Source organism: Sebastes umbrosus, chromosome 3, assembly GCF_015220745.1.
Source record: "Sebastes umbrosus isolate fSebUmb1 chromosome 3, fSebUmb1.pri, whole genome shotgun sequence".
In the NCBI taxonomy this organism is placed as follows: Eukaryota; Metazoa; Chordata; class Actinopteri; order Perciformes; family Sebastidae; genus Sebastes; species Sebastes umbrosus.
Window position 1 is genome coordinate 10,243,989 of NC_051271.1, and position 20,621 is coordinate 10,264,609.

The following is a 20,621-nucleotide window of genomic DNA, read 5'->3' on the forward strand; positions in this document are numbered from 1 at the left end:
GATTATATATTTTAATCGATTGACAGCCCTAGTTTTTATATGTTACCAGGTTTTATTTTCTTTGCATATGTCTGTAGTGTCAGAAAGAGGCAACAGAGACTTTCTAAGAGAGATTATGAATGAAGGATTCGTTGGCTACAGAGCTTAACAAATCCAGGTATTTTACAAAGTGCCTACAGTTACAGGACAGGGATTTGTGTGTGTGTGTTTGCATCATGCAGGCTAGCAAACTCTGTGTGGGAGTAACTGTTATTCAGTAGTAGTAGTAGTTTAGATGTGTTTGTAATTTTAATAACGTCACACCAGTTGGAGAGAAGGAAACCCATCTGACTGGAGCCCGGTCATAATGACTACTACAACGTGTGAGTTAGTGCAGCGAGAGCAAAGTAGAGGACACGTGTCTCAGGTTAGACTTCTTTTCATTGCAGACATTTTGACTCATTGCAGGAAAAGCAGCAGATGCAACTAATAACATATAACGATGTCTCAGTTAGCCATTCCAGGAAACAAGCACGCACCATAACAGGTACCAGGTATACTCAGGTTTAACCTGTGTGCTCATCATATGAAGAGTTGTGGCACCAAATGAAATGGATTTTGTCGTCTACAGCTCTGAGGAGATCTCTAAAGTCTGAGGAGAAACTATGCTATTTGTTGCATTATGGGAAATGTAGGATTCAATGATTTTGGTGCTTGGGTCTGTCAGAATATCTCAACCTCCGCTGCTTCTGCCCTGATAGAAAACCTGTGAGGCTGAAAAACAGATTAAAGTAATTGAACGAATTGTAAAATCAACAGAAAATGCAGCTCTGTTTACTTTAAGGATTTATCTGGAAGCAAAACAAGTTTTTATCAATATTCGATCTAATTGTCTATATCTAGGCTTGGTGTCCTCTTTCTCTCTCTCTCTCACACACACACATACAGATGCGAGCACACCAGTTGGTTATCCAGGTCATGTGTTAGCCGGGGTCAGTTCTAATTGGGTCTCTGGCTCGTTTGGATTGGTGGGATCTGGCCCAATCAGCATGCAAAGCTCCCATGTGTCTTAATGTGATTAATTACCTGCGCTCTCTTCAGTGCTAACGAGCTTAATCAACTCCTCGTGAAGGAGTTTTCCATTAACTTGCTGGGCCAAAGGTGGTGCTAAATTGACTCCCTCATCTACCCCCCTCCTCCCTTCATGGTCTTACTGGGCTTGCTGTTTCTGACAAGTTTCCCTGTGTAAGTGTTTTAATAGGTTTCTATTCTTACCTCTCTCTTCTGCTCTTCCCCATTACTTACAACTGTTTCACGTCTGTTACTTACCAGTTGCTCAGCGAACTTGATTTTGTCGGCTGTTCTCCGTCTTCATCTCTGCCACTCTGTGTTAGAACAAGGCTTTGGGCTTGACTGACATGATGTGAGTGCTGCCGGAGCGTCAGATGTAACAGTGGGAGATTGAATCAGACAATTAATTGTATCTTCCTCGTGGTGCACACAGTGGCGATAGCGGCGGAGTAGTAGAGAAAGCTTGAGGCAAATACTAGTTTCTTGTGCTTTCAGAGGAGTCTTTATGTGTGTGTGTGTGCGTGGGTTTGCTTGGCATTGCATGCCTGTGGGTGTATGTGTGTGTGTGTGTTGAGAGTGAATGTGTTTGTTAGACAAAGAGATTAATTTGTTCTGATTAGACATTCAATTGGTGATTACGTTTCAGTAGTGGTGCAGAATTGAAGACATGATGGCGTCTTTTAGAGAAGATAATAGAAACTCTCTGGTGTTTTAATGGATTGTAACCTAATGCCGACTAGTTAATGGACTAATGGATCAAAAGAAAACTAATGTGTCAATTTTGATAATTAATCATTTGTCATTTTTTAAGCAAAAAAGCCCAGACTTCTCTGGTTCCAGCTTCTCTGGTTCCAGCTTGCTTTTCTATGACAGTAAATTTTATATTTTTGGGGGTTTGGACTGTTGATCAGACAAAACGGGACATTTGAAGATATCACGTTGGGCTGTGGGAAATTGTGATTTTGTGCCATTTTTCACTATATTCTGACATTTCATTGAACAAATGATTCATTGAGAAAATGATCTACAGATGAACTAACATTGAGCATGGTCCTAGCTCTATATGCATGCATGGTTAATGAAAATGATCTGTAGTTAATGCTGTAAGATACCGAAAATCTTAAATATTTCACATTAATCATCATAATAAGTCATTAAATGTTTTTGGTTGTTGGATGGTTTTGTGTGCTCCTGTTAGTGTGGCAGAAATCCTACCAGAGCTGTTTGTCATGTGACCTTTTTCAATTGTATTCAGTTGCATTAAACAAAGTACAGCTAGGGATGGGTATCATTTTTATCGCTTCTTTATAGATATTCTTATTGGTTCTTTTTCATTCTTTTTTTATATATTATTTAAAAAAAAATAATTCGGAACAGGATTTGAATTTATTTATATTTTAAATATAACTAAATGTTTCTAGAGCAGCAACAGTAATGTTTACAACGGCAAAGTCACTATATAAACTCATTAATATCTCACTGGAAACAAATCTAAAATCTCAATGAAATAAATCATATTGCTGACGTCACAATACTGAGGGAAGTTTAGAAAGAATGAAGAATACAGACATCAGTCAGTATCAGTTCATCCTGTCCTCTGTCCTCCCTCTGCTAATGTGAATTAGGGATGGGCGGATCAATATTGTGGTATCGATACTCAGAACCTACTCATTTGGTATTGATTACTTAAAAGCAAATATCAATAATAAAATTATATAAATACTTATGTGGGTGGCTGCGTCACTTCCAATCGTTTTTCTTTGTATAATGTTTGTGCCAAAACAGCTGTGACGTATTTAGCTGGCCCACGTCACCTGACTGTGGAAACCATGTGACGTCAGAACCTACAGTCGCACACTTCCACATCAACCATGTGAGAGAAAGGTCCCTTCTGTGTGGAGGTTGCATGTTCTCCCCTTGTTAGCGTGGGTTTTCTCCGGGTTCTCAGGTTTCCTCCCACAGTTCAAAGACATGCAGGTTAGTTGTTGACTCTAAATTGGCCGTAGGTGTGAATGTGAACATGAATGGTTGTCTGTCTCTATGTGTCAGCCCTGTGATAGTCTGGATAGTCTGGATGGATGGATGGATATAACGAGGTACAAGAAATGTTAAAAAGTACCAATAAAAGAACCGATAATGTTGTAGCTTATAAATTCTCCGGTCTCTAATAATTTAGCACCGGTGCCCGTTTAATACAGAGTTTTGGTACCCATCCAGGAGCCCCTTTCCTTGCTCCAGCATGCCTCCTGCAGGCATATTTGCACTTCATAATGGGCAGTAAATTAATGGAAGTATTGAACGCAATAATTTAATAATTGGCTTTTTAAGTGACAATTTGAAGTTTGAAGTCATAACATAAAACATTCAAATCGAGTGAAACACAAGGGACTTTTATTCCCTGAGTGACGACTGAATGCAGCCGCCTCCTCCGAGTCTGTCAGCAGTGGGCTAACACTGCTCGCTCAGCCAAGTATAAGCCATGTGGCACTCTGCCTTGTTCATTTCCTCAGCCAGTGATTGAGCCTTATTTCTCCCCACTTGGTATGAGATTTGCAGATGATGTCATTGTTACTAAGTGTCATATCAACTTGATGAATCAGGATAAAGTTGACTCATCTAGACAGCATGTGAACATGCGGCTTAGCTGCTAGCTGTCAGATAGGTTGTGGGTAATAGATACTGTTACTAGTTTGCTGCTAAATGTTGTCAAAAAGTGTTAAATTACTTTTAAACAAGACAAGACCTGCTAGAGGTTGCAATATTTACTGCAGTACATCACGGAGTATAAGAAAGTGTGTTGAACAACATATTGAACATATTGAAGTCTTGTTCATCCTCCCATTAGTGATAGAGGAGATTAAAATCAAACTGGTTTATCTACGCTCTGCAATTTTCATACTATCTACCTATTAGACCTAGACATTGACATGTTGTGCTGAGTGGACCTATAGGAAAGAATTAAAAATGGAAAGCGTTCATCTGCTAGGAAGCAGGAATATTCTCAATAAATTTAATTTCAGTTTTCCCATTAGATCTTAATATTTTTCCGGGAGTAAACTTTGACCTGATGGTGGTTCGAAGGGAAAGACCAGAGGGTCACTACAACTCTTAAGCCCCGGACACACCAACCCGACATCAGAGACCTAGCGGCGATGAAGGGCTTGTTTTGGCTGAAAAGTTGCACTCGAACACACCGCAAAGACTACAGCCCATGGCCAGTTAGCACGTACGTTCTGCGCCTGCGTGAGAGGAAATGACTCTTCGAATCAGTAGGTGGCGGTAGACTGTATTCGACATTCAGAAAGGGAAACCGGAAGACAGAGGATGCTGGATATACAAGCCGTTGTTATGATACGTACATGAAACAAAGCGACGTAGCTGACCATTTTAACACTACTCTCACTCACCACTTAGCTTCATTCCAGATGAACGTATCGTTGTGAAAATATACGTGTGTTGGAGTGATCAAGTGAGATGAAGATGAAAAATGAGAACTGAGCCTTCTGTGTTTTTCCTCTTGACTTTTCTCGTTGGCTTGCTTTACTCACTTCCGTTTCTCTTCTTGTGCACTTATTCGTTTAAGCTGAACTGCCAATCAGAGTGATTTCTATCAACGATGGGCGGTGCCGCCAATTCAACATGCTGATTTGGCCGAAAAAACAAGGACAGACTAGAGCCGACAGTGCGGGAAACACCGAAAAAACTCGGCCGACGGACGCTCACCGACGGCCACAAACTGTCCGACGGCCGACCGTCGGCTTGGTGTGTCAGGGCCTTTAGAATTCAAGCTCTGGGATGATAATGAACATCCCCCTCCCCCAAAAAACAAAAACAAAACATGTCTTATCTCCCACTTTGATTAGACATCTTCCAGTAGGCAGTCATATAACCAAATATGCAAATACATTGATGGCAGTCAGCAGCATAGGCAGAAATCTGCTGCTTTTAAACTAATAACAGCTTTCTGCAGGGGACTGATGTAGTGAGCCTACTATAAGTAGCTAGGACATAATTTGCATGATTTGATTTGTGAGCTTTACTCACCAGGTGGGAAGGAAACGAGAAAAAACTGCCTTCCAGTAACTACAGAGAGAATCAACGTATAATTATATGTATAGGTCTTGATACACTTTCCGGGACATTATTGTAAATAAAGGTTTAAATAAAAAATGTAATTTCATGCACTTGAGATTTAACCGTAATAATCTGCTTCCATTAAAACGTTTTAAATTTTTTTTGGCCTACATATTTTGTTGAGCCTAGAGTACTGAAATGTCAAAGTGGAAAAGGCAGGGCAATAAAAATAGTGTAAGAAATATTTAGAATTTTTCAATAATAATTTGGGTCAGAATCAGACCCCGACAGTGAAAACTCTGCTGGAGCTGAAGAGCGTTGTTTTTATTGTGTAAACTGGTAGAGGCCTGTTTCAGTTTTTCCCCTCCCCCCTTAGCAGTATTTGTGTGTGTTTGTGTATGAATGAATGTGTTTGCCAGTTATGACTGTGTTACATTATATTTGTGAATTTACAAATTAAAATCTGTATGAATATAATTCTATATAGATATTTTTAGGACTGGTAATGGGTTTGCTTCCTTTAATCTCTGTACTGTGTTGCCTCTGTTCCTACAATCCTACAGAGAGGTGCAGGTTGTGTCCTGGGGATTTGGGTTTGGCTGGACTATTGTCTTGTTTTCTCACATGGGGTTGCTACACAAACAGGAGGTAAAAGCACACTATTAAATGCAACAAAGACATTTCCGCTTCACAACATTGCTTGTTTGATTGTTAAAGGTCATCTCCACTGGCAAAGTTGATTTATCGCCGAAACAAAATAGAAATTTTGATGAAATTAGCAACTGAATTACTGAAACAAACACAATTATTTACAGATTTTCCTTTTTCTCTCACATCTAAATGCTACTTCTGTATCTTGATCCTAATATATCAACATTATTCAAGCTGTACTCATGAATGAACATCAACTACAATTATGTTACAAGAGGCAAACCACTGACTGAATGTGTTTATTGCTGGGTTAAATTATGTTTACACACTCATCTCAAAATTAGCAAATTACAGCCTATCATTCCGGCCTGTATTGCCCACAACACGACAATTTTAGACACCAGCAGCACTTAATCAGTAGATTCAGACTTTTATCATAAATGATACTACAGTGGAAACAGCTTATAGTGATCACATCTGTCCGGTTCAAATTGATCACCATAGGCGGATGATTATTATAAGCAAATTTCTGTTGTTGTGCATCATTGCTCATGCAGATTACCATCTAATTGACATTTTTATATTTATTACATGAATACAAAGTGATGAAACAGACCATTTTGCTTTTTACTTGCTCGCTGCCAATTCTTCTGCCTTTTCCCTCACCAAGGGTGAGACATTTGCCTGGTCTGCATGTGTGACGCAGAGCCGGGTGAGGATCGTAAAAAGTTTCACTTTGGGGGTATTACGTGACGAAGCATTATCAATCCTCTTGACGTGGGTGCTTTCCCAGTGCACATTCATATTTCATTCAGAGATGATTTTCCTTTCCCCGTTATGATATCAATGTGCACGCAGCATCAGCCTCAGGCATCCAGCCGGAAAGCAGACGGACCGTCTGCGAGGCAAAGTATCAAGGTATTAAAGTAAAGAACTAAACTAAAATTAAATTAGCGTTAGTCTAAAGTAGTTTTAAAATGTTTTCCATATGTTGTCATGTATGAAAAGATCCCAAATAAACACTGTAAGCGGACTACATGATTACTAAAAGCAAATTATTTAAACAGCATCTGTATAGAAATGATTCTGTCCCAAGCTTTTTGATCCATATAAGCGGTTGATCACTGTAACCGTGATCACTATAAGCAGCTTCCACTGTATTTAAAAACAATCGTCAATGATGTGATTTAATATCTTCAATATTAATAATCTTTCTATTCTCTTTTTGCTGTTGCTCACCATATTTTATGTTCTCAAAAGCAGCTTTGTTTCCATGAGATCGGCCTGTATAGAGAGCGCTGCGGCCATCATTGTCGCTCCACTGGCTGCTGTGGGAGTGAATCATATTTCAGCGCTTCTGAAATCATTTCCTCGACAAAAATAGCAAGAGTAATTCAATCAGAACATTATGGGATGTTTAAAATGAAGTGTACTGAATGAAGCCGGGAGAAAGACGTCGAAACAGGGTCATTGATAATTAAACAGCCGAATATGAGATTAATTAACACACACTGTGTGTGTTTGATTAGAAATATGATGATGAAGCACGTTGGGCTCAAACTGGGGACGATTGACAGCAGCAGTGGCGGCGCTCAGACTGCGAGCAGGAGAGATAGACGGAGGGAGGAAGATGAAAGGTGGAGAAAGACGAGTGTGATGAAGTGGAAAAAGCGGAGTGTTAGAGGGAACGATGTGTACACTGCCACTTTTGTGTGTGTTTTTATGCGTGTGTGTTTGTGAGCCCCTGTCTCTGTGAGTTCTGAGGGTTCGCCTGTTTTCTCAAGCGAGACTCCTAGCTATCTCTCTCAGCCTTAACAGCCAACCCCCCCTACTCTCTCTTTCTTCTTTGTCTGCCTCTCTCTCACTCTGTCTCTCTATCCTCCAATCCTCTCCCACCAGGGCTTGTTGAGCAGTGGGCCGATATGTCGCTCTTCCTCTGCAAATCTAATTGGAGACAGGCTTTCATTGGCATGACATGGAGATGAGTTTCCAAATCCTTTCAGTCTTCCTGCTTGAGGCTCGCTCCCCTCAGCTCTCGTACGGTACTGCGCACTGACGCAGCAGCTGCAGCCGCAGCCGCAGAGGCAGTGCTCAGCACCGGCTACGGATCCAGGGAAGTGTCCGTGACAATCTGAGCAAAATCAAACGCACCCATTACTTATTGTCATAATGGGTTTAAATCACGGAGCAGCCCCTGGCCCTTCACTGGCAGACATGTTTCATTTAAATATGACACTGAGAGGGAGAGACGTCAGCACTGTGGGAATCAATCTGTGGAAAAAAATAGAAAACTTTGTGGTGTTATTTAGATGAGCGTCTGCATTAACATACTGCGTGTTTCCATCATCCGCTGGGTCTCCGGTGAGTTCACCGAGAGTGTGGAGTCACCGCCTTCACTGGAGGTTGTACTCACATGTTATTCAGCACTATAGTACCTCAGGGAGCGGGAATGAGACACAGAGGTTTGTGTTACTAAGCTAGCTCTCTGGTGCCATATCTGCACAAAGGTTGAATAAAGCCTCCCAAGTGATTCATTCCTCTACCAGACTTTTTTTGGGGGGGCTAATTCACACAACTAACTGTTGCAGATTCAGTGCCACTACACCTAGACTATTTTGAGATTCCTGTGCTGAGGCTGAAACACCACAGTGGTGTTTGATGTGACTCAGGGTGAGAAAGAGACAGTGGGAAGATACGAGAGGGGAGGTGCGATTAGTGATATAAAGAAACAGAGACTATAATACATTAATTGGTCGTGACCTGCCAGTGAAAAAAAGGAGATTTGAAAGTGCAGCAGTGGAAGATGAGACTCTCTTTTCAACATTTGTCATGAATTTACATGATTTCTTATATTAAAATGCTCACGATACAAGTCTTTGTAGAATTTACCTGCACCCTGTCGTCTTAGCATAATAAACACAACAAAGCAAAAAGCAGAAAAGGGGAAAAAAGCAATCTACCCAACCAATTCTGTAGGACGTCTACATGCTTTGTTGATGGAATTAAAAATTACCAGATAGCAAACATAACCACATCTTTAACAGAAGGTCAAAAAAGTCCCATCAAACATTTACTCCAGACTGCTAATGCTCTCTTGGAAAAACAACTGTTTTTCTTGTTTCTGGTCACTTTTTATATTTAGTAGGCTTTTTATTGGATTTGGGGAAGTTCACACTCCAGCAACTCCGGAAAACGTTATTTCTGAAAGTGTTACTGTAAAGGCTCAGTAAACAACAGGTTTGAACCTGAAAGCAGGACTCTGAGACCAGGTCGGTAAAATACAAAGTTAAAGTTTACTCCAGGTCGAAAACGTCAAGAGGCAGAGAAAATGGCAGAAGGCAGAACCGCAGTACATAATCGGGCGGGGAGTGAATGGAAGTGGGCCGGTATGTATACTACTGGGCTGATGGCACAGGTGGGCGGGAGAGGTCAGGTGATGGAGAACACAGAGGTTACTGAAGGGCAGGTGGGAGTATCAGGATCTGAAACGACAGTGGACTTAGTACTTGGCAGGGAAAAAACACAAGGAGAACATAAGACTAGGAATTGACTGACGTTGTGACAGTTACGTTTGCCAAACTCAGCGTTAGTCCTCATCTTAAAGTCTTTCTCTTGTAAAACTGAAAACATACTATTAGAAAATACGTATGTAAGCTAAGCAACAAAACAGTGTTACGAACAAAATAACAATGTGTTCTCTTACATTATAACTTATACTTCTTCGAGGACTAACTAGTTGTACCGTGCAATACAAGAACAATGCTTCTTTTTTTCCATGTCTTCCATATGGATCGCTAACCAGTTTATGTTTTTATGATCCTTACACTTAACCTTTTTTTTTTTTGGCATTATGTATATTTTGGATTTGCACTTTATTTATATTTACGAGCCGCAACAGCCATTGGCCACCGCACTTTACGGCCCTGGCCTGATTTGGCATTCCGAAATTGTACAGGTGTGTAGTTGAGATCAAAATGAAGGCCGAGTTTGAAGATGGGTGTGGTCCAAGCAAGGGCGCTGGAAATAGGGGGATAGGAAGTGTAGTAGGAACTCTAGTTATATTGACATTTTGTATTTTCACTCTTTATAAAGTATTTGCACTCTTTCCTATTTTGTACTGCAACTGCTGCAAAATAATTCCCTTCAGAGTAAATAAAGTTGTATCTTATGTTATCTTATCAACTGGTGAGGTTGCCTAGAACATGCAGCTTTACCCTCTTTACACCAGCTTTTAGCATAATATTATATATATTTATAACACGGCTGTGTTATATTCTGATTGGTCAATCACGATGTTCGTGGTCTGTAATTTCTGTATAACAGACCGTTGCTATGGGCGCAATTCAGATGTCGGACTCTGGCGGTCCGTTTTTGTGTCAAAATATTGATTTCTTCAGTAAGTAGCCGTGTAATAAGCGGGATAATGTAAAGCCAGCGGGTCATTGTTGTGACAGAAAACAATGACCTGTCAGGGATTCTTTCACAACAATGACCCGCTAGCTGTACATTATCCCTTACATATATTATAGAGTACGGTCGCGACCTGCTCTATATGAAAAGCGTCTCAAGATAACTTCTGTTATGATTTGACGCTATATAAAAGTAAAATAAATTGAATTGAATTGATTATCTTTTAAAAGATTCTTGTCTTAAAACGACTCAGATTCAAACATTAAAAAGTCAGCTGGAGATGACATTTGCACATGAGAGAAGTTAACCTTCAGGGCTTTTTGCCAGAAAGGGTGTCTTTTAACCCAAACCATGATCTTTTCCTAAACCTAACCAATTAGTGTTGTTGCCTAAATCTAAGGAGATTTCTGGCAGAAAGCCCGGAAGACTAACTTCTCTCATGTGCATGCCCTTTTCAGTCTTGTTATGGAGCTAATGTTAGCTTAATTAGCTAGTTGGTTAGAGCTGATAAAATCTGTCATCTATAGTTGGTCGCAGACTATATTAAATACAGACAGACAGACATAAAAACACCTGGCAAAGTACTCAAAACCTCTTCTGTGTTAGTTCCCGCTACAGTAGGTGTCTCCAGGACCACATTTTACCATGATGACACACACAGACTCACAAGGTGCAAACAATACCAGCGTCGCTGTCACGGCTGGTAATGAAAAGCTGCTTTTGTCTACCGCTGTTTGAAATCAATGACTCATTGTTAAAAAAAATTACTAAGCATTGCAAATGTGAAATCTGCATCCATTATTGCAAACTACATACTTGCTAGAATGTAAAGTTTGACAGCAACAGTAACAACGGAGGGCGGGGCTTAGCGAACACTCAGTTAACAAAGATAGATAGAAGAAGTCTCAGACATAACCTTAAATTTCTTTACACCAAAACATTTTGAGTTGTAAAATGCGTCTTCAACATTTAAACTAGCTTTTGTCATAAGTTATTTTTTAAAACTCCTGTATATTACAACTAGAGAGGCCCGTTCATACCCGCCCATCCTGCAGCCCCTCTTTAACCACAGCTGACAGCACACATTACAAAATGCAACCGACCTCACAGACAGCAACTTGCAACTTTGAGAGAGGAGACACAAAAACAGAGCTTGAAAATTAGGTGACAAACCTCTTTCTTGGGCTCGTGGTTGAGTAGAAGTATGATGTGAAACGACAGGCAGGAAAGCAAGCAGGCAGGGATACGGGTGGCTCTGGTAATGACACACACACAGACTTCGCCCTGCAGGACACTTCACACCTCTATGATATGAACTAATGGAGCTGCAGGACATTATGTAGAAAACAGAGGACAAAGAGGAAAAGGATAAGGTGGGGGTCAAGAGAAAGACAGACGGAGAGAAGAACTGACACTAATGCCATGTGAATAAAGGACAGAAATTAAATAGGGGTGATTAGGAAAGAGAAAGTAGAATGAGGTGATGATTAGCTGTAATCTAAGAAGGAGAGAATGATGTAAGTAGTGCCCTCACCATCCCTCTGAATGGCAGGTTTGGTCTCACAAGTGATTACACCTCTCTGAGCCCCCTTTTAGAAAGAAAGAATCAGGAGAGAGCGATAACAAGACAAAGAGGGAGTTTAGGAGGTTGAAGGAGAAATGGATGCTGTGTGAGTAAGTAAGTGGGAGGAAATGAAAAAAAGCAAGATCCAAAACAGCAGAGTAACTCAATGATGGAAGAGAGAGTTGAAGCCGAGCTGAGGAATTTCGGTTCACCCATATAAGAAATAAAAATCGCCCAGTTGCCTCTAGTGGTATCTGGCCATGCAGATTGTTCTGGTTTGATTTGTCTCTGAGATTTCTGCTGCCACCCAAATACAAGGGAGGTTGAAAGCTTTGGAAAATTACATTTAAATTATTCATCATTAACGTGTCTTTCCAAAAAACAGTGTCCTGGTTACCCTGGATAATCCACAGAACAAAGCGGTTTTCATTCAAACAACTTACTACAGTAGCAGATAGCATTTTAGAAATACTCACGAGTCGCCCCAACACGCACCAAACCTCCCTCAGACAATAATGATCAGAAACTAAAAACAAGGTCTCAACTTTTATTGAAATTATTTATTTATTTATTTATTTGACAGGGACCATACATGTAGGCATTGTTACACTTAATTAAAGTGCAACTGATGCAGTGTATATAGGACTTCTAGCCGTAGCTAATTTACAGGCCTTGTCCCTGGTTAGGCTTTTAGGAAAAAATAAATAAACATAATACAACATCATACATAAAATCACATATTACAACATTGTACATTACAATCAGTAATCAGTGATCACAGGTTTGGTTTAGTTTCAGCCAGTGTTTCACCTTTTCATTGAAGGTTTTCAGGTCAGGTTGTAGTTTTATTTCCGTTGGTAGGGCATTCCCAAAATGTACTCCTTTTTAGTGAAAAAGATGACTGACTCTGCAGTTACCATTTGTTCCCCTTGTGGCTTTTCTATTGGTATTTATTTTTGTGACATATGTACAAAGTACAGCTGGGGCGAGACACATTTAAAAATAAATTTGATAAAAGAAAACTTGATAAAACTATCAAAACTGAGCAATGTGTACTTTTTCAGAATTATACAGTGGTGCCATTTCATTTGTTTTTTTGTACACTTGGATTGTTCATATTTTATACATTCAATTAGCTGTTCAATTATACATAAAAGTCTAAATGTTGTATTAAAGTCTGTCATCCTCACTGCCAGGAATACAATACTGGCGGAGAAATGCATAAATAAATGTATAAAGTAGTCAAATTTAAACATATTCAATCTAAGAATACTGGAAACAGCTTATAAAATAACCACCATGTGTTAGTTTTTAATTATGTGTTAGTGTCCTCAATTGTGGCTTTTGCCTTCTGCAGAAGAAATAGTCCTTATGTTAACTGTTACAGCTAACAGTATGGTCTATTTATTATCCAGAATAACCTTCTGGTTAGAGATGTTGCTGCTGAACTGTTTAATATAACGTTTTACTGCTGAGAGCGTGACAAACCAAAGTCCATTCACCTCCACTGTACAGAAGAGTGGAGGCAGAAATATCTCGAAATTGTGGCAAATAAAACCCAAACTACAATAAATGAGACAATATGTTTTCTACTTTATGTGAACCGACCCTCTAAAGGATGAGGCTGGTGTTATTTGATATTTTTCATACTTTTAAAAAATCCTATGAAAAGACCGAAACCACCTAGTCCACCAGTCCACTCTTTTCAACTTACATACCTACCTACCTGTCTGTGACACCCATCCCAAAGCTAATCTGTTCCTACTGAAGACGCAAATCTTTAAAAACGGGTCATAAATATCTAATTTAGTTTTTTAAAAAGGCTCAGTTACTCCCTAAAACAGCAGGGCACTGTAGTTTTTAGCAAATGTTACAAACAGGAGTAAATAGCACATTTGCTTGGGACTATTTTCAGTCGCGGATTAATACACATAGTGCTCCACTACTACAGTGCTCACAGCAACAGGATGGTGTATGTGGGACTCAAACTAAGCTACAGTGGCCATCATAATGAAGGAGTCACCCAGTTCAACAGTGTGGCTCATTGATGTATTTTAAATAGTCATTGGAGGTCTGTGGCACAGAGGAATAAGGTATATCAGGCTTTGACTTCACAATACATGTTAGAAGGATCAACTCATTGTTGGTTTTGGTCTTTTCAAGGGATTTGTTGACAATAAGAAAAATAAAGAATACCACCACCTGCTTCATCCTTTAAAGACAGGAAGAGGTGTCTGTGTGGTGAACAGACAGATGGTGAACATGGTTACAGAAAATGACTGGATCCACAGATGGAATAACAATGTCAAGGAAAATTACATGTAGCGTTCATCTTGACAATTCATTTAAATGCATGTTGAAGCTGAAAACCTCAAACAATGATGGAAGTGTGAGGTTAGAGGCGAATGGTGCATTAGCTGTCGTTCATGCGTGATAATACCTTCATTACCTTCCTGAACAGCGGAGTGTATTTACTGTCAGCGTAGGGAAAATGTCAGATTTCAGCCTGCACACACACACGCACACGCACACGCACACGCACACACTCACTCTCCTTCCCCCCGCGTTTCCACCACTGACATCCCTCTACCATCACTTGACACTGCAATGTTATTACCTCATTACAGTGAAAAGTAGGTAACAGATCACTTCTGTCCCTGTGGGTAAAAAATGTGGAGGAAGGGGGAGATGGGCTTTGATGTGGAGTGGAGTTAGCGCACGTAACTCGATGACTGATCGCCTCCTGTATGACTAACATGTATGACCGATTGCACACGTGGATGGATACACGTAGTTCACACATGTGTATAAATGCACACGAACGTGAACATGAGTGTAGCGGTGCATGAAAGTGTAAGCTGCTCTGGGGGGTATATGTAAACAACCACTGAGGAGTGAATATTTGAACTTTAGCTTTTCATTTTAAATTGAAGTTCAAGACAAGTGAAGTGAGATAATTGATTAGAAAGCATTTACTGTGTAGTCCTCACTAATCAGGCTGTGATGTGTGGAAGGTCCTTGATTTCACCTAGATTTTGATCACATTCTGTATCAAAACAGCAGATTAAGTAAACAGCAAAGATGATGGACTTAATGGCGAGTTAAGCTGGGCATGCACTGTACGATTTTAGCCTGTTTCTGGCCCGAACTTTGAGCCACATGACTCATTTTAGAGTCGGACCGAATTTCAGCTTCGTCGGGCGTCGTTTGGCGTGCAGTGTACGGGGGGGACCAAGGACCGATTAACTCCTCCCGACTGGCCATCGGATAGTCGGATGAATTTTTGACATGTCCGAAATTTAGGTCGGCCGTCCACAGGTTCTCGCACAGTTGAAACAGAGCCACGAGTCGAATGTCAGTGCCTGTTTTCTTTTTTCCAACGGGCCGTGTTTTTGTTTTTCTAATTTACACGTACAGTGTGAGCACTCAGGTTGTGGCTGACGATCGGACCGTACAGTGTGAGCACATAAATCGTGAGATTTGGTTTTACATCGCAAACGTTCTACTCGCACAGTAGAAGTAGGAATTACACAACAACATTTCTAAAATCGTACAGTGTTGGCCCAGCTTTAAAATATAATATTGATACCACTGTCTGTGCATTAAATAATAAACTGATAGCTTAGTTTAACATTAAGACTGAAGGCAGGAGGAAACAGCTACCCCTGCTCTCTCCAAGGTTAAAAAATGACACACACAAGCACCTCTAATCTCACTAATCAACATGTTGTATGCTTGTTTGACCCGTACATAAACAGAAATCCAACCATGACAATTTGTGATTTCACAACCTCACACCAAAATCTGTGCCTGCTTACCGATCGTATCTGGCAACCAGAGTTATAGTCTGAGATGTTGCACAGAAGTGATGGGCAGACGTATTTACACATTATACATTGTTTAAATAGGTAAGCTTTGGAGGTGTTACCTTGGTCTTTACAGGATCAAGAGATCACACGTAAATCTATCTTGTCAGGCTTCAAGTAATGCGTTTGTGTCCGGACCACCAGTGTCTGGACCAATCGGTGTCCTGTGACGAGCTACTGCAGCTACAGGCGTGGTTTAGGTGTGTGTGACGCGACACAGGGAGGCGACTGTTCTTTCAAAACAACAATGGTGGCTCCTAAAGAGGTTAATGTAAATGCTGCAATAGCATCAGTTATATCGGAACTGGAGAGTATTTCTTCATTCATTGAAAGAAGAGCAAAGAACGGCACTGAAAGCTTTTCTCAAAGTAAAATATGCTCTTTTCCTGACTGGCTTCAGCAAGAGTTTGATTGACAGATGGTTCATCCAATCACCTGCCAAGTATTTTTTTTAAAGTGCCTGCCCTTTTCTAAACTCTTTCCAATGACTGTCTGCTTCTCAGATGGTTCTGTGTAACAAGTCATCTGGCGCGTCAGGTTAGGTATTTCTAGCCAGGCTAGTGGCGTTTCTCTAGGGATGGCAATGTTAGTCAGGCTGTCCACCACTACTTTGGTCCAGAGTGAAATATCTCAACGTCTTGTACAGACATTCCTGTTCCCCAGAGGATGAATCCTCATAACTTTGATGTTCCCCTGACTTTCCCCTCGCGTCACCATGAGGTTAACAATTGTGGTTTGAGTGAAATGTCTCAGCAACTTTTTGGATAGATTGCTATTAGATTGGGTACAGACTTCTCCAGAGGATGAATTGTAATGACTTTGGTGATACCTTAACTTTTTATTAACGTCATCAGGTAAAAGTGTATCGTATACTTTAGTTTATGACCAAATACTTTGTGTTTAATGCTAATTTCCAAATGTTAGCATGCTAATACAACTAAACTAAGATGGTGAACATGGTTAACTTGTTAAACATCAGCTTGTTAACATTGTCATTGTGAACATGTTAGCATACTGACATTAGCATTTAGCTCAAAGAAGGGCTTTGCCTTTTTACAGCCTCACAGAGCTGCTAGCATGGCTGTAGATGCCTCACTTTGGACAGAACTAGGGCAGCTGCTTCTTTATGCTAAGCTAGGCTAACCACATCCTGCAGCTCTGTATTTAACACACAAACATGAGAGTGGTGTCAATCTCATCATTTGACTCTTCGTATTTCCCAAAATGTCGAACTATTCCTTTAATATAAACATTTACTTGACCTCTGGAGCAATGTGGACTATGAAACAGTGAAGCAGCGACCATGTTGAAGCATGACCCAACACCTTCAGTCATCTCAGTCACCTTCCAACAGTATATTTCACTCTGGACCCAGACATGTTGCTGTTCTCATTACACCCCCTCTGTGATGTCGCCTCCAGTCACTAACACTTGTGAATAATCCATCTTGACTTCTGTGTCCTGACGAGTTGCTTGGCAGTTTTTACATGGGTGACCGACCCGCCCTTGACCAATCCATGGCACCAGACATCAGGCTCCTGGAGCGCCAAGAGCTCTTCTTATTTTGTCCCTTCTTCCTCTGTCCTTGGAGAAAAATGTTTTGACAGAGATGTCTGACCACACGTTTGATACCGTACATTAATATCATCGAACCAGGTGGCCATCCTACCTGTCGTGCTCTCTGCAGCATACTAAATCATAGCTTTGTTGGTAATGAATGACTCACCTTGTCCGTTTTGAATATTCATATCAAGTGGAAAAACCTTGTTTGACATTGCAAAGAAGTAAACGCCTCTGATTAAAACATCATAAATACAATAGATAAATTAAAAAATATGTCATATTGTTGCAGTTACAGAGCATACACAGATGAATAAAGTATTACTCTGAGCTATAAACAGAACTATATTTGTTCCTGAGGCTTGCAGTAGCTGGACACGCTCCACAATCATCTGTGCCCTACCTTCCAGTTCTCTCTTATGCTGCATGACTCATGACCTTGTTTGCTGATTGGCTCCTTGTCTCTGGTTTCCAGGACGACCACTCCATGTTTTTCCAGTTTGGTCCGTCCATCGAGCAGCAGGCCTCCGTCATGTTGAACATCATGGAGGAGTATGACTGGTATATCTTCTCCATAGTCACCTCGTACTACCCGGGCTACCAGGACTTTGTCAACAAGGTAAATAAACACTTTACAGACACTTAGATAAAGACATACATGTAAAATACAGTATGCGCTGTATACAGTATACTTATGGGCATATAGCAGTAGTTGTGTATGCACTACCGGCATACATGATATACCACTTGGCAATAAGTTGAGGCCAAAAATTAGGACGAATAATATCTGCTAAATGTATTCCTTTGATAAAAGCTGACTCCAGAAGCAGCAGGATACTTATTATACAGCTAATGGCCGTAAACTTTTCCAACCATGGTTTCAAATGAGAGATTCACTTTCGCTCTGGGTCCCAGGCACATTAGGTATTATTACTTTTGTCTTTTGGGGACCCATTATAAGAGGCCTGACAAATACTGTAGTTCTCATATTGTTTTCTTATCCTTTGATAAGATGTGTCTTCTCTATGTTTTGTTTATTTTGGTATTTATTTAGCTAGGACTATTGATGAAATGATCCTAACAAAAGCAACTACTGGTATTTCTGAGTACATGATTGTCTGGTTTTCAGCCATAATTTCAAGCTTTCAAAAATGATAAGGTTTGGCAGAGTCTGATGTAAGTGGGTAGCGAGTTCCATTTTCTGATTGCTTTAATGGAAAAGGCAGATTGGCCGAGCATGTCTTTTTGAATGCAGCCACTCAGTGAGGCTTCAGCCTCCTTATCTCCAGGGCTTAGAACAGACTCTTTAAAGGGGATGGTATGAGATCCTGAATAACTTTGAACATCAGACACACGTCTGAAAAGAATAAAAAGTTATTGAAAGTCAGCTAATCATATTTCTTAATAATATTCCAACAGTGGCAGGGTCTTTCCTTTGAACAAAGTTAGAGTAACAATCTGGTTTAAAAGGAAAAAAATCACATTTTAATCATCTAAATGGAGGTTATGAATTAGGACATTTAGTGCCCATAGTCCATTAGCTTTATGTTGAATGTATAGAGTCTCATTCACATGGTATAGTTTATTGTCTCTACTGTATATCTGCAAAAATATTAAAAATATTTTGAAAACAATCAACTCAAAGCCCCAATTGATTAAGCATCTAGAAAAACTTAAACCAGTTATTACCAGGCGCATAAATCTCATTCTGTCCTACTGTCCTCTCTCAAGCAAATATCAAGCACACATATAGCACACTGTCGTCGTTGTTTGCATTGTTAGCACTGTTAGCACATTTAGCTGTAAGCCGCCGGCTCAGCTGTCGCCATGTTGCAATAGAAATGCTCCCAATCTCGCATTTAGTGAACATAAACATACCATAATGAACGTAAACAACCAACATGGCTATTGTTAGTACTCACAGCTGTCAAGGTAGCAGCTTGTGGAAAACTCCCGTAACGCACAGTGAGTGCACGGGCAGAGTGCGCGCAGGCAGGCAGGCAGACATCCAATCATTTCATTAGGCACAAATGAAATGATTGGATGGGCTTATTTCAGTCCTGCGACAGCCACAGATACCTGATTTTTTTTCAGTTTTTTTCAGAGAATTTCAACAAAAAATGTTTTTGGAGAAAATTACCAACCCTACCTACAGTATATCCACAAACACTTCTTGCTACACCTAATCTATTAACCCCATGGTGTTGTGCTCTGGGACACTATCTCCATGAGAGTTTCCTCTGTGTGTATGAGGATATAGCCTCAAGATTTGGGAAAAGAGATTACCTAATCTCGCTCTTGTTACATTAAAAAATCGACCGCTGCGTCCTACTCCCAAGAGATGTGTAAAGACAGAACAGTTTTGCAATCTGGGAGCTGGAGGAGGAGACATCTCAGTCAGTTTTGTTCCAGTATCTCTTCTCAACAACTCGACTGTATGTGTGCAGCCTACGCTCTTTTAAATCACATCTCCCTTTCCTATCAAGGTCCGAAGTACCATCGATAACAGCTTCGTGGGCTGGGAGCTAGAAGAAGTCTTCCTACTGGATATGTCAGTGGACGATGGAGACTCCAAGATCCAGAACCAGCTGAAGAAACTGCAGAGTCCTGTTATTTTGCTTTACTGCACAAAGGAGGAGGCTGCCACTATCTTCGAAGTGGCCCACTCTGTGGGCCTCACAGGTTATGGCTTCACCTGGATCGTGCCCTCGTTGGTGACTGGAGATGCAGACCACGTTCCCGATGTCTTCCCTACAGGTACACCCAAACACCATCAGTCTTACCATCCCCCTCACCCCCTGACATGGTAAATAGAAACCTCATACCATTGCTGACATAAAAATTGGAGCTAATTAAGGCAGCATATGAAACTACAAAACCTAATGAATCCATTGGTACCAACTATGTCATGCTGGCTTGTTGCCAAGGAGGCTAAATAACGCTCCAAACTTGCACTAAATTTTGGCGAGGAAAAACTGGCAAATCCATTTTCAAAAGGGGTCCCTTGACCTCTGTCGTCAAGATATGTGAATGAAAATGGGTTCTATGGGTACCCACGAGCCTCTTGTTTACAGACATGCCCACTTTATGATAATCACATGCCGTTTGGGGCAAGTCTTAGTCAAGTCAGCACACTGACACACTGACAGCTGTTGTTGCCTGTTAATTCAGATTCAGATTCAGACAACTTCTTTTATCCCCAAGGGGGCAATTCATTTGTAGCATTCCCAGTCCATATATCCATACACACAACAGACAACTAATAGTTAGTTAAGTTGTGTTGGGCTTGAGTTTACCATGTTATGATTTGAGCATATTTTTTATGCTAAATGCAGTACCTGTGAGGGTTTCTGGACAATATGTTTCATTGTTTTGTGTTGTTGATTAATTTCCGATAATACATCTATACATACATTTGCATAAAGCAAGCATATTTGCCCACCCCC

General features: G+C 40.5%; 1 protein-coding gene across 2 annotated transcripts in view; it reads left to right on the forward strand.

The window, feature by feature from the left end:
• grin2bb (glutamate receptor, ionotropic, N-methyl D-aspartate 2B, genome duplicate b) overlaps positions 1-20,621 on the forward strand; it is a 122,012-nt gene that overhangs the window by 52,898 nt on the left and 48,493 nt on the right. The window contains exons 1-3 of one of the 2 annotated variants that reach the window (XM_037763871.1): positions 967-1,224; positions 17,651-17,794; positions 19,662-19,932. In XM_037763871.1, the coding sequence (XP_037619799.1) occupies positions 17,663-17,794; positions 19,662-19,932 (403 nt within the window). In that variant the 5' untranslated portion in view covers positions 967-1,224; positions 17,651-17,662. Of the gene's footprint in view, positions 1-966; positions 1,225-17,650; positions 17,795-19,661; positions 19,933-20,621 lie in introns of those variants that run through there. The other variant, XM_037763870.1, reaches the window with a different exon arrangement.